Source organism: Pipistrellus hanaki, assembly GCF_964339955.1.
Source record: "Pipistrellus hanaki genome assembly, chromosome: 9".
In the NCBI taxonomy this organism is placed as follows: domain Eukaryota; kingdom Metazoa; phylum Chordata; class Mammalia; order Chiroptera; family Vespertilionidae; genus Pipistrellus; species Pipistrellus hanaki.
Genome location: NC_140511.1, coordinates 53,114,602 through 53,129,414, shown reverse-complemented (window position 1 = coordinate 53,129,414; position 14,813 = coordinate 53,114,602). Strand labels below are relative to the sequence as shown.

The following is a 14,813-nucleotide window of genomic DNA, read 5'->3' as shown; positions in this document are numbered from 1 at the left end:
TAATGCTTCTTTTTAATTCCTTTGTTTCATTTAGCATTTATTGAGCACTATTTATTTGTCTATAAACATATAAATAATACATTTTATATACTAGTAAATAAATGAAATAAGCATTTATATAAAATAAATACATAAATATAATATATATTCTAATTTAATTTTCATAATAATTATAATATAAAAGTAGCATTATTTCTATTTTGTTAGAGGAGAAAAGAAAAAAAAGTCAAACAACCAAAGAACTTGTATGCATATACTGTACTGGTATTCATAACCCATGGACACAGACAATAGGATGGTGAAGGCCTGAAGCTGGGGCAGGAAAGCTAAAAGAGGTCAATGGGGGTGAGGGGTGTCAATAATAAAATTTAAATATAAAAATAAAATAAAAGATGCTCCTTGAGAGAAAAAAAAAAGTCAAACACATTGATTAACTTTTCTAAGCACTCCCATCTAGGAATTAGCAGAGAGAGAATTCAGACTGGTTCTCTGATTTGATATTTTGCACCCTTATGGACATGGTATAAGTGTGGATGGCATTAAGAAAAATCTAAAAAAAGTATTTGCTTTTTCTGTAGAAAAAAAAAAGTGATTTATATGCATGGGGTTTCCCAAATGACATCTTATAAAGCTGGGATTTCTACTGCTTCCAGAATTAAATCATAGGTGTGTAACCACTGTTGCCGGAATACTTGATTAAATCTATCTACTTGAAATCAAAGCCTCTTAGTTTCTTCATATTAGTGCTCTAATTTTTAAATAAAATTTTTGAAGTCCAAGAAGAAAAACTGTTTATCCATGTAAACTAATCTGGTTTTATGGAGATTATTTTAACTGTTCCTCCTTCATAAATGGAGTCTATATCATTGGTGAGCTAACACTAAGGCATAAACTGAGTTGGTATTATAATTTCATTTCTTATAATGGGGGTGGATTTATATCAGTTCATCCACACCCACTTATTTAATTGCTATTGTGACAAATTCCATGGATTTTTATATATCAGTCAGAGGTGTGGATGCATCTATGAAATAGATGAAGAAATTAAGATTGGTTCTTGATTCTTAGCTTCTTTGAAGGTATCAAAAACAATGCAGATAGCCTGGCCAGCATGGCTCAGTGGTTAAGTGTCGGCCTATGAACCAGGAGTTTGTGGTTTGATTCCCTGGTCAGGGCACATGCCTGTGTTGCAGGCTTGATCACCAGTGTGGGGCATGCAGGAGGCAGCCAATCAGTGATTCTCTCTCTTTCCTTCTCCCTTCCTCTCTGAAATAAAAAAAAAATATATATATATTTAAAAAATATATATATATATATATAAAAACATGCAGATACTTTTAGAAAATCTCCTAAGATCAAGACTCATCTATCTCATTATTGATCTATTCTTTAATGAACAGAGAAGGAGCAATTTAGCAGGAGAAATAAGAGCATGCTTGCCAAATTTTTTTTGTTTGTCGAATTGTCCTCAGAACAAATGGAAGGTTTTGTTCTATTTTTAGGATTCTAAGAGTCATCCATTACCTGCTAACTTTTGCTGCAATGTGATGTTTCACAAAGATAAATTCAGATTGATTATGGCAATTTTTTAGAATATAGAGGAAGTGTAATATTTTGCTACTCTGAATACATACATCCAGGCAAAATGCAAAGTGGTATGTCCAAGTCTATATTGATGATAGTGATTGAACTATTTCTACATTGTAGCAAGAATGATGATAGCTTCTAAAAGTGGAGTCTATATATAAGTTATTTGGCAACTCAAGTAATTTGCCATCAACTTATGATGCCACCACACAATAATCTGTGAGAGAGTTAGGGTCGTGAAGTGAATTTTTCTTCTGTTTTGGAGTGTGTAAAGTAAGGTGTGAGACTTTGAGCCAGTTAACTGAAGAATCTTTGAATCCTGTCTCCCAGTTTAATGTATTTTTCTTCTCTACTCCTCCCAAGCTCTTTAAATGATTCTCTAAATAGGTTAATATCTGAAGTGAATATCTCAGAAGACCACAAAACCATCCCAGTCCCTTGTCTTTCTAAAGAATCAAACTAAATGGATAGATTTTTACCTACAGGAGTTTTGACTCTCTAATAAAAGTGGAATTTCTATCTGAATTACACAAACTAGGAGTATTCTTGTAGGAGGTAGACTGAGTCCTAGATCCCCTTCCTCCTGTAGTTAAGTCTTCATAAGTTTGGGTTCATTTAGTTTTCCCTGAAAATTACACAATGTACTTTCTGTCACTCAGGGACTCTTGCTGTGGAGCTGCTTTGATTGCAAAGGAATGTTACTCAGTGTGACAAGTGAAACGAATGTTAGGCAAACGTCCCATAGGTTTCAAATCCTGTTTCGTATGTGTTCTGTAATCCTCAGGTAAAAGTAGTCAGTTGGAAAAATCTAGAAGGCTGGAGAGATGGGTTTGCAGAATGGGCATTCTTTCCCAGACGATCTCTTGGAGGTTGTCTTCGAACACCAGAGGTGGCAGGAGCCAGAGTACGAGCACGGCAGCACCTAAAGCCAACCTGTTCCAACAGGCTTCATCTTCCTTTGTACAAATTTAAAAGAATGGGTGCTCACGCAAGCATTTCAAATCCAGAGACAAATTTGAAAAAAATTGCTACAACATGTTGACTGATTCCTTGCCAAGTCAGCCACTGAGAACTTCTTCTTGATCAACTCTTACACGGAGGAAATTAAAAGGGGGTTGGGGAGAGCACATAACTTTGTTATAAAAAAAAAAAAATTAAACTTCCCAACACCCTAAATCCCTTTCCCTCTTATAGTTTCCTCTTCTACTTTTATAATGCCCCCCCTCCTTTCTTCACCCTTATCTTCTCCTTCTCTTGACTATTCCTTTTTCTCTCTCTCCTAATTATTTTCTGTGATAATCACTGTTGCTCTAATGTATTCATTTTCCTTTAATAATCACTGTTACTCTAATGTATTCGTCATCACCTTTAATATCGATACAATGATATGTCCTAGAGAAATAGCTTTGCAAAGATTATATTGAAACGTACAGATTCAAACCAGCAGCAAAGTTAGAAACACTTTAAAAATAAGCTTGTCAAGCAGCAGAAAGAGAGCTGTTTGTAGCCAGCAGGTGAGCTGGAGAGAGTACTACAGGGTGTGGTAGAGATAGTAATAAATTAACTAGCAAGCCAAAAACTATTAAAAAAAAACACCCAGCTATTTCATAGCGTAGAAGCATGACAGCTATGAAAAAAGGAGTGCCCCAGGGAATTCTTTTAGAGTTTGATTTTTTAAAATATGTTTGACATGAAAAATGTTTTAGTACAAATAAAGCAACTCGTATTAAAGTTACAGGGGTTGTGGTTTGGCGTTAGTATGAATAATGCATGATATTTAAAGAAAGAATCGTTCTAAAATGTTCCAGGAGGCAGTCCATGTTGATAGTTGGAATGGTGATTTTTTTCCCACCCTATTTTTGAAGCATCATTAATTCAGCATCGTTTTGCGATTTTTTTAAAACCTGATCAGATACCAACCGAAGAAATGCTATTTGACTTAGATAGGAATATTTTTTCATCCGATAATTTAGTTTAAATATCAAGGAGATCAGTAGAATTACTTAAGCATAAAGTGACAGTCACTTACAACAAAAAAAATAATTTGGCCTAGTTAACTTTTTTGAAAAGCTCATGCAGCCCTGCAAACCAAAATCAACCTCATGGAAGGGGAAAAACAAGATCAGATATTTTGAACATTACTCCATAGGAGACCAGCACAGCATAGTGCTAGTGAGTGCATTGTAGCAGCGCCCGTATGCAATCAGAAGCCAATTGTTACTGGACTGCACACGAGCACACACTGTGCTCAATGGTCTGATGAGGTATTATGGATATGATGCAAAGAGACTGTGCAGATTAGAAGCTAACAATTTGTTAAAAGTGAAAGTGACTAAACATGCACATTGGGCCAGCTGAGGAGCCCTTCGTGTGGCAGGCAGGATGCGGCCCAGGGAAGCAGGGGCATCAGGAAGGCTCCGGGTACTCGTGTCCATGCAGAAAAAAACCAAGAGGTTTGGTTCCTTTCCAGTTGACTGCCACTGTTACTGTGATTCTTTCTACACTGTCCCTTCATTATACATTCAGTTTTCAGTGTGGAAAAGTTCATGCAAAAACAGCACGATTATTAGAAATGTCAAAAATGTGTGAAGGAACAGCCTATTAAAATATAGCCCAGAGATAGCACACGACACTGACTTTAAATGAGTGGCCGGAGCCAAAGTGATGCTCCATGTAATCCCTGATGTTATGTGATTTATCCACAAGTATTCATTTTTTTACCTCAGTTACCACGATCACAACACAGTCCTCAGTGCTTTCTCCTGGCCCCTCAGGTCGCTGCACACAGCCTGTGCTCTTAAGTCACTGTCGGCACCTCCGTCCCCCTAGTTAGGAGAGGCCTGGCGTCAGAAACAAGTTAGGACGTGGCACTGACCGCTGTTGAACCACACTCAGTATTTTCTGATCTTCAAAGGAGATAGTCCATGTAAAACGTGAGGTTATGTTATCACATCATCAAGGAGTAAGCGATAAGTACCTGGAGTGCATGGTTCTGTTCTAGGCTCCACAGAAGTTAACCCAGAAAAAATGATGTTTTCCATCCCCTTTGGGATACCAGGCATTTCACAGAATGTTGCCAGATAAGATGAGATTCCCTCTCACTGCTATCAGATTGAAGAGGTTGCATTTTAGAAATGTTTTCTCTGTTTTTTTTAAAAATAAGTATAGTTTAGGGTTATGGACAGTCAACAGATGATAATCTTTTTTTGGGACTTGAACGCTCTGCCTTGCTTACCCAGCCAGGTTTTGTTGTTCTAACACAAAAGCCTTAATGCTTTCTTAGTGAACGGAGTGTCAGCCTTGGCTTTAAGATATTTTTTTTACTCTTAAAAAAATGATGTATTACAAGATTTGTAATGGAGTGAACATGCTTGAATTGCACATTAAATTTTTTTTTTAACATCACATTCATGTTTTGCCAGTTTGCCTACCAGCTATCTGTTAACAAAAAAGTTCCAAGGCAGCACTGCAAGTCTGTGCCCAACGAAGCCTTTTGTTTCTGCAGATGTTTGGGCTTAGAGCAACGTCGTAAAGCTCAGGCAATCCCGGGGCCATGTTTGTACTTGTCTGCTGAGATTCCCCGCGCATTGTCTAAACCTGTGCGCATTGTTCTTTCCGACAGGTGATAACTACCCCGTACAGTTCATTCCATCAACAATGGCAGCTGCTGCCGCTTCGGGCCTCAGCCCTTTACAGCTTCAGGTAAGTGCCAGAGGAAAATGCGGGATGCTCGCCAGTGCTCTAGTGGAAAACTGCTAACCAGCTGTATGCTAAATAATGGCCCGAATGTTAAATAGTTTTTTAAGCATAGCCTGGGAGGATTAACACCTTATGTACTTACCGTGCTGCAAATAGCAAAGTGCCAGTTTCAATATTTTTAAAGGACAAATGACACGATGACTTAGGACTTGATATTCTCTATCAGGTGAGTTCACGGTTTTACAGTTTCTTTATGGCTGATTGTTCGTGGCCATATTATCTTTCTCCTTGTCAATTTTCCACCCCCGTCATAGATCATGTCATATTAGCTTTTACATATAAGCATCAAAACAGAAAACAGTGTTGGATGTTTTCCTTCTAGCAGCTCATAGAACAGGGGGTGGTCATTATTACCAAATTACGTTAGCTACTTAGTAAGATGTAAACATATTGCACCTGAGCATGTGTGTCGTCACTTCATCCTCTTCCTCATTCCAGGTTGAAAGTCTGGGCACGATGTCTGACCAAGTTCTTTACTTAAAAGCTAAACTCGGGGGAAAGTGTTTAGGAAGCTGAAAAAAAAAATAATCTGCACCATATCTTCTTCACAGTAAAATGAAGTGTTTCTAGGTGGGACTAGGTGATCTTTGTATTCTTCCAACACTGCCATTTTAGTGGGAAATTGACTTTAAATGAGTATATATTTTTAGCAAAAATATAATATTAAAATAGTGGTTAAACCTTCAGAATTTAAACAGTCAAAAATATGTGATAACAGTCAACTTTCATTTTAATACAGTGGAGAGTTTAAAGATAGTATTGTATTCTTCCAATTTATTGTGATTATTTTTGAGTTTTCTTAAATAATCTAAGAGATAGCACCTGGCTAGGCATTTTACTTTCTTCATTGCTATTCCCTACATAACCTCAACATTAAAAAATGTACAAATATTTTACCACGAAAAAAACATTATTTTGACCATTTTCAATTGGGTGGTCAAGTAAGAATTTTTGCAAGACTTTGAGTGTTTATCCTAAGCCTCATCCAGAAAGCCTTGTTATGCACTGCCCAGCAGAAATAAAAGTTTTTGCCTATAAGAGTAGCAACCCTACATCTCTCCCAAGTCTTCTCCTTCCCCACTATTAACACTGGAACTTACTGAATTGGTGAACTCTAAAAAATACCTCACTACTAGGAAATTGAACCTACTTCTCCTTTTTTGATAGCTAGCTATGGAGTGTATACCCTTGATTCAAAGGTAGGAATAAGAATCAGTACCATTGTTTGATCTTAGAGACAAGTACCAAGTTTCTATGAAGGAACATCTGGGTCCTAAACCTTCTGCTTTCTATGCATTGGTGTGGTCAATACCCTGGATTTAGAAATATGTGTCCTGTTTCATGAGTTCTGATAGTGTGTTTTGTCTTTTTTGTTTTTTTTGTTTTTTTTTCTGAATACGCTACTAAACAGAAGGGTCATGTCTCCCACCCACAAATTAACCCAAGGCTAAAGGGCCTAAGTGACCGTTTTGGCAGGAGTTTGGACACCTTTGAACATGGTGGTGGCCACTCTTACAACCACAAACAGATTGAGGTATGAATACTTCCATTGGTGCTTCATTGGGTGGGGGACTGGATTGTTCAGTCATGTTCTAGGCTTTTTCAAAAGTGGTAAACACAAAACCTAAATACTGCAACATAATCATTTCCTAGTTCTAATTCCTAAGGAGGCTCCTTTTTGCTCCTTTTCTAAAAAAAAAAAAAAAAAAAAAAAAAAAAAAAAAAAAAAAAAGCAGATGTCAAGCCAGTGCCCCCTGAATTAGGTTGTTTATTTCTATATGTCTACTTAGGCAAATTTTTTACATTATGTGTGTTTTCAAACCATCTTTATTTTCTTTACTTATTTTTACTTTTTAAAATGTATAGTGACATATATTGTCAAAAAACACACACACTTAAACATTACAAAAATCTCATTTGACCACATAAAACTCTGTGAAGTTGATAGAATATGGTCCAGCTTGTACAGATAAACAACAGAGGTTCAGAGAGGTCAAGTTTTTTAACCAAGGCTACAAAATATTCCTGGAGTCAAAGTTTTTACCTAGGATTTCTAACACTACCTAATTCAGGTTTCTTAACTTAGATTTCTCAGGCTGAAGTAGGGATGGGTGCCTGGGCCTGGCTGGTTGCTTTTTGCGTCATACATTTTGATAGTATTCCTTTCATATTTAACTTCCAGGAAAGCTCTTAGATTTTTGGGGTATGTGTGTGTGTGTTATTCTTACTACTTGGGAGAAGATGGCTTATATGGCTCTTTTGCAAACCAAGTCCTTTTCTTCTACAGGGACCTAGTTGTTCTCTGATTTTGTGCCTGATTCCTTTTCTATATCATTGGTCCAGCTAGCTGTTGCATTAAAAAAAAAAAAAGGAGAGAGATTACCTCAGACTGAAACACACTTTGACTTTCTCGGTTAGATGTAATACTACATTTTATAGTCTAACAGAGGATAGGAAACCCAATTCAAAAAAATAAAAACAGAAAGTCATTACAGCTGGCCAACATTGTATATTCAGCTTCTGTTGGCTCTGCAAGCTGTACATATTGCATACTATCTATTCAATAAAGTGTCCATGTGACTTCTTCTCTGCTTTTGAGTCTACATTTCTGGAAAATGATAACGTTTACTCCAGATAAGAAAGAAGAGGGCAAGATCAAAGGCCAGCTTGGAAACAGCCTAGGGAAGAATTCCAGAGCGCGCTGCCCCCTTGCTCCCACCTGATCCTTTTGATATGCTTTCTACGGGGGTTTCCACCCAGGCATGACCAGGCATAGACTCAGTACCTGCTGTCTGCTATACAGCCAGAAAGGATTTCTCTCTTAAGGCTTTTGGATGTAAAAAAGATACCATATCTCAGGACATTCTGAAAATCTATGTTTGGGATTGACTTCTAAATAGACACGGGACATGAAGAAGAAGCTTTCCAGGTGAAACAGCAGGCTTACCCTCTCAAGGACGGTGAGTTTGTTAAACTTTTAAGCGCTTGAAAGAATATGAAAGCAGGTGACCTTCCTCTCCTCTTTGATGTTTATGTTCTCCCGAAGTGTTGAGATTTATCCCATCAACCTTCTCTTAGCTGGTTTTCTACCCAGATTTTTGTTTACTAATTTTTCCCAAGTCACTTAAGTTGACTTCTTTCTGTCACAGCATCACTGGCCCCTGATGCTGTAGAGTCTGGCTTCTGTTGGGCTTTGACGCCATAATGTCATACATGGGAGGGCAGATCTGGGCGTTGCTGTAGCAATGCTGATCGAGAAGCACAACATATTCCAACGCCTGTCACTTTTACTGAGCTAAATAGAGAACCCAATAAACAGGAGCCCTCACCGCGTTGCAGTTTGAGTTTGGGCTGGTTTGAGAGAATTTCTTGGGTTTCTGTTTATCCTTGCTCTGTTTTCTTGCTCCCATTTTTTTGCAAGTTTTTCCTGCATGTTAGAAAACCTTTGTTCTGTTTGCTTGTATGGTACCCTGCTTAGAAAAACTTGACCTTGTTGGAAAGGCAGATTGCCTAAACCCATGGTCGGCAAACTGCGGCTTGAGAGCCACATGTGGCTCTTTGGCTTCTTGAGTGTGGCTCTTCCACAAAATACCATGGCCTGGGTGAGTCTATTTTTAAGAAGTGGCGTTAGAAGAAGCTTAAGTTTAAAAAATTTGGCTCTCAAAAGAAATTTCAATAGTTGAACTGTTGCTATTTGGCTCTGTTGACTAATGAGTTTGCTGACCACTGGCCTAAACTTTCCAGGTGTTAGTCTAACATGTTTATTGGGACGTTTATGAACAGCAGAGTAGACACTCCTATTGAAGCTGCTACAGACATTAACATGTAAAGTCTTGAGCAAGAGTAGAGAGGAGATTTAATAATAGCTGGCTTTATTGATTTCAAAGTCTGCTTTCTTTTCTAGCTCAGGTTTTCTCCCCTTCTTTGACAAGCTAAAATGTCACAGCTCCAACAATCATTATCATGATAAACTGTTGATACTGAGGAAGCATTGCAAGTATGTTAACTTGTTTTATTTCTAAACAGAGATTCTTAGTAAAAAAATAAAAATAAAGTTTACAATACATACATACCACCACCACCCCCACACCTGCCCTGCTGCATTGCTCAGCACTGATCCTATCTGATGTCACAGTTAACTAGTCCTTAGAAGGTTGTTACTGCTAACAGTTAGAAGCCTGAATAAATCTTAACAGTGTTTATGGGCATACCCTGGAAGCCCAACATTTTGTTATCAAGTAGTGAGAAGATGTTTGAAATGGAAAGACCCTTCTTACATTAGTACATTCCAATTCTGTCTTTCTCTGGAATAAAGAAGATGCGGAAAATATTTCTTTTTACATCGTTGGTTTTCTGAGCTAATCTAAGGCATGGTTTTTTTCTGTCTCAGGGGCACAATATTAGAAGAGAGCACGCCAAAGAATGCTATTTTTAGTTGAACAGTTCAGCAGATGGAGTCATGAATACTCATATATCTGAAGGTTGAGGGGCTTGAACCATTAATTTTGATAATGTTTTTAATCCTGGGAACAATCAGAAACTGCAACTCTAAGGTTACTGTGTTTTTGACCTTTAGAGAACAGAGGGCGTTTGCTACAGTAAACAATATGTTTTATTGCTACTTATTCCAATTCTCTACCCGGATAAATTTCAGGACCGGTTGCCATTTGCTTTCCGCAGCTATGTTAGCATTGGTCCTTCAAGTAAGTCAAGAAGAATGTTTAGGAAGGGGCACCAGTATAATGAGGTGGTCATGTAAATCTGGCCTTTAAATAGCTAAGATGTTAGATTGTTTCTGAAGAAATATCGTCTTAGAAACTAAGCTCTGAATGACTTTTTCTTAAAAAAAAAGAAAAAGAAAAAGTGGTTTCGGTGTATTGATTAATTGTAGGTGATGACTTTCAATATAATAGATCCTTAAGGTGATCTTGTTTAATTTTGTTTTTAATTAGGAGTAATGTTGCCTCATAGTTGTAGCTTATAGTAAACACAATCTGGAACCATGTCATGCAAAATGATACACCTGTCTCATGCCTTCTTATTCAATGATACATGCTCTCTTTAGCAAATACAGCAGTTAAATATCACACAGCTTAAGAATTTCTAATTAAGACATCTCCACATGTCAGCATATTGGTAATGTATTATTTTAATCCATTTATTTTGTTTATGAAACAGTGACATATGTTTAGATTGTGAAATATATGAGCCTTAAAAATCACTTTATTGAAGAAAATTAATTCCTACAATACTGTCTCGGTAATGTGTTCACTCACCCAGCCAGTCACTGGCGGCACTGCCAGTCTTAATGTTGGGTAGACATACTCACCAGTTTTATCTGCACAACAGTCTCGGGAAGAAGCAATAACAGTTCTTTTTCTTAGCTCCAAATGGTACGGCTTTCTTTCTTTATTCCCTCCCCCCACATTTACTCATTAATTCAAACCTATCCACCCAAAACACGTTTTGTTTTTTCTTCTTCTTCTTTTAATACAATGAAGAATGGGACTGTGTGTAAGTATAAGGGATTCTGAAAGACCAATCAAAATTAAAAACAAGCTAGTTACCTTTTCAAAGTTAGACATAGTAATTTGTTTGTCAGCAGGGAGATGTTTGGGTCAACCCTGAGATACAGTGACTGTCAGCAGTTATTCCTACAAGACAAGTAATTTCACTCAATGTATTACTGACAGATTGCTCACTTCTCTGAATCACTGGAGAAAACAAACTTAATATTGTTACAGGCAGAATTTCTGTCTTCATTAGCCTCAGAGAATGATTTTTATCGAGCATTCAAAGCCTACCAAGCTTTAGTTGGAACATATTTTAACGGATGCGTTCTTATAATGATAGTATGGGTAGTCGTCTAAACGAAAGGAATTAAATATGAAAAAATTTTTAAAAACAATATAAAGGCATTTTCACTTTTATTTGATGGGCACTATGTATAGTTCAGGGAAGATGTGAGGAAAGAAATATAATTGGAGCCTTAAAATACTAGAAAAACCTATCAACTATAAGTTATTCTTAAATGAAACTATTTAAGTCTTGCCAAGTTTGCAAAGATGGAGAACAATTGAAGTTTTTGCAAAAGTCAATCCAAACACATATTTTATTTAAATGATATCGACAATTTCCATGCTACAAATGGAAAAGGGAAGAAGTGCCCATCAACCTTGAGAATGCTCTATCTCTATTTCTGTTCCAGCCGGAATTTTTATAGTGTTGTATTTAGATGCTCTTCCTGGCTCCTACCCTGTCCTCTTGTTTGCAGTCCCAAATATGCCTCAGTGCTGTGGAGGAATGGGAGGGTGAGCTAGTTTCCCTGGGTAGTTGGAGAGGTTGTGATTTCTAATAGAGAGCTGAATAAAGGGTTGATTAGAGTGGCCTATTACTGGCTACCCAGTGAAGAAAAAGGAATGCACTGATTCAAAGCTTGTTTTGAGGATGTCAACCATGGGGTTGTGCTTTGAGGAGAAATGCTTACTTTCTCTTAATCAGCCTTCCCTCACTCCTTTGACTTTAGAGGGTGATGGAACTTTGGAGGACCGTTATAGCTTGGATTAGATGAACTGAGGCTGATGGAGTGAGCTCTCCACTTTGGAGTCAGTTTATTGGATTAAAGTTTCCACTATTACTTGCTATGTTGTCCTGTATTGGTTTCAAATTACCCTCTTTTTTAGAGTTTGTTCATTGTAGAAAGTGGCTATTTATTTGCAGGGTTTTTATGAATAGTAAATGGGATTATGAGGCATGTGTTAGGTTCCCCCCCCCTCCCCAAAAAATCATCAAAATAAGGGAATACTTTCCAACATCCCAATAAGAAGTCAATTAAATTCCAGATTCTTTGCCTAAAGTGCTTCTGATGGGTAACTCTAATTTACTAGAATGTAAGTCACTGAATTCAGGGACTTAAGTTTCTTTCGTGTACTGTTGCATGCTGAATATTGCCTGGTTCAATATTTGATAAATTAATGAATTTTATCTTTGGGGACCATCTGGAGCCTGAGCTTCTATGAAAACTTTTTTTTGGGATATATTCAATCAAGTACTTTCTCTTTAGGAAGCATTATTTTATGTAAACAGCTTTTTATTTCTAGGTAGTCTTCTTAAAACAAATAAACAAACAAAAAACAACACATAGCAGGCACCAGGAGAATCCTGATGTAGGTAAAAGAAATATGGGCAGCCCTGGCCAGTTTTGCTCAGGGAATGGAGCATCAGCCAGCAGACTCAAGGATCCAAGGTTCGATTCCAGTCAAGGGAATGTACCTTGGTTGTGGGCACATACCCAGTAGGGAGTGTGCAGAAGGCAGCTGATTGATCTTTCTCATTGATGTTTCTAACTCTCCATCTCTCTCCTTTCCTCTCTGTAAAAAAAAAAAAAAGAAAAAGAAATCAAATATATTTTAAAAAAGAAATATAGGCAGATTCAGAGAAGGATGTAAAATATGAAGATATTTCCTAGCATTTAGAAATCTTATTGTAGTGAGTGAAACAGAATAAGTTTATACATACTCACAAATTAAAGCATTAGATTAAACTGGACTTTCTTTTAGAAAATGTGTTTTCAGTTGGTTTTAAGGTAATACCTAAAAGTTAACAGAGTACATTTCTTAATTAAGTCCTGTTAATCACTGTATTTAAGTAATTTGACTGCTGGGATGTTCAGTTACACTCTCAGAGATGGCTTAGTAGGAGCCCAGGACCTGGGAACTACAAATCAATGCAGTCCTATATTTTTACTAATATACAGTTTCCACCAACGTTCAGTTAACTCCAGCCTCACTAATTAAGCCACTCAACAGGGAGCTCCCAGTTTATGAATACTGGTATTTAATTAGACTCTATGTTACCAGTAGGTGCTGTTTCCTAAAAAAGTAACAGGTAGTTTTATTTATTTATTTTTTTTAACCAAACTGGATTTTGAGGTATTGCTTGGTTGGTACCATGTATCATATCATCTATCTGTCTGTTTATAATGAACTACCTTGAAAATCAGAGAGATGATGTGATTAAGGATATATTGGAAGATTAGAAAGTAAAATGTTCTGTTGTTTGCCCTGGCAGGTATGGCTTTGTTGGAGCATTGTCCCATACATCAGAAGATTGTAGGTTCAATTCCAGTCAGGGAACATGCCTAGGTTGCAAGTTTAATCTCTGGCTAGGGTGTGCACAGGAGGCAATTTATCAACGTTTCTCTCACATCAATTTCTCTCTCTCTCTTTCTCTCCTTTTTTTCTCTTTCAAATCAATAAACATATCCTTGAGTGAGGATTAAAAAAAATTCTAGTATTTTAGAAAATGCTTCATTCCAGTTTCCAAACATAGAATAAGTCAGCTCAATAACTGTAACCAACCTTTGAAATAATATCTATATCTATATCTATATCATCTATATCTATATCTATACCTATATAATCGTGATTTTTGGTATTTCATCAGTAATTTCCATAATGCTATTGACCTTGACCAGCAGGAACTTAATCAAAAATAAATATGTGATAGATATGCATAAAACTTTTATTATTTAAAATGTACACAGGTGTTGACTTTTTAAAACCCTACAAAGTGCAACATGCAGTGCTCACTTGTCGCCAGTTTAAAATAGAGGTACTTTTAACCTAGGCAGTCCATGTTTGGACTGTTTATCAAATTTTCACTCTAATTCACTTATTCCTTTAGATTAAATGGATAAAATCATGTTTCTTGAAATTACACTAAGCTTTGAATCTGATTGTTACAATGACATAACCCTATTTGTATGTTGGGGTAATATCCACATCTTTTTTTAAAAGGTAGGTTATAAATAAGGGATCATGTTCAGGAAATTTGAAAAAGTTTGTATGAAAATTCAAAGAATAAATTTAATCATTCAATTATTCAACAAATATTTATTTAGTGTTTATTATGTGCAAGGTACTATTCTAGATCAGTGGTCCTCAACTGGAGGCATGTTGCCCCCTAGGGTTCAGTTGACAATATCTGGGGATCTTTTTGATATATTTGACTTGAGGTGGGATAAAGAGATCACTGGCATCCAGTGGGTAGGCAGACCAGAGATGCTACTGAATACCCTCAATGCACAGGACACACCCTCATAACAAAGAATTATCCAGTCTAAAAATCAGTACTAAAGTTGAGAAAACCTGTTCTAGACACTAGGGCAATATCAGTGAATAAAACAAAGTTCTTGCTCTCATGGAGTTTACATTCTCATCTGAGAAGGAAAAAAATAGAGAAACAAAACTATAGTAAAGACTTGGATTACAAATCTTAGTCATTTTGACAGAATATCCCACCCACCTTCCTGTGCAGCTGAACCTAGGTGGACAGGTTTTAAGAAATTGAGACTTGTTTGATTATTTAGCCTTAGTTCTTAGTTTCATTTTGATATTCAAAACAAAGACTTTTATTCTAGCCAGTGACTTCTCACTACAACAGTCACAATTCTCCTCAGGCTCATC

General features: G+C 36.8%; 1 protein-coding gene across 8 annotated transcripts in view; it reads left to right on the top strand.

The window, feature by feature from the left end:
- SOX6 (SRY-box transcription factor 6) overlaps positions 1 to 14,813 on the top strand; it is a 522,879-nt gene that overhangs the window by 407,287 nt on the left and 100,779 nt on the right. For 7 of the 8 annotated variants that reach the window (XM_084895470.1, XM_084895466.1, XM_084895469.1 and 4 more), the window contains 2 exons: positions 5,210 to 5,289; positions 6,758 to 6,880. In XM_084895470.1, the coding sequence (XP_084751596.1) occupies positions 5,210 to 5,289; positions 6,758 to 6,880 (203 nt within the window). The remainder of the gene's footprint in view (positions 1 to 5,209; positions 5,290 to 6,757; positions 6,881 to 14,813) is intronic. The other variant, XM_084895473.1, reaches the window with a different exon arrangement.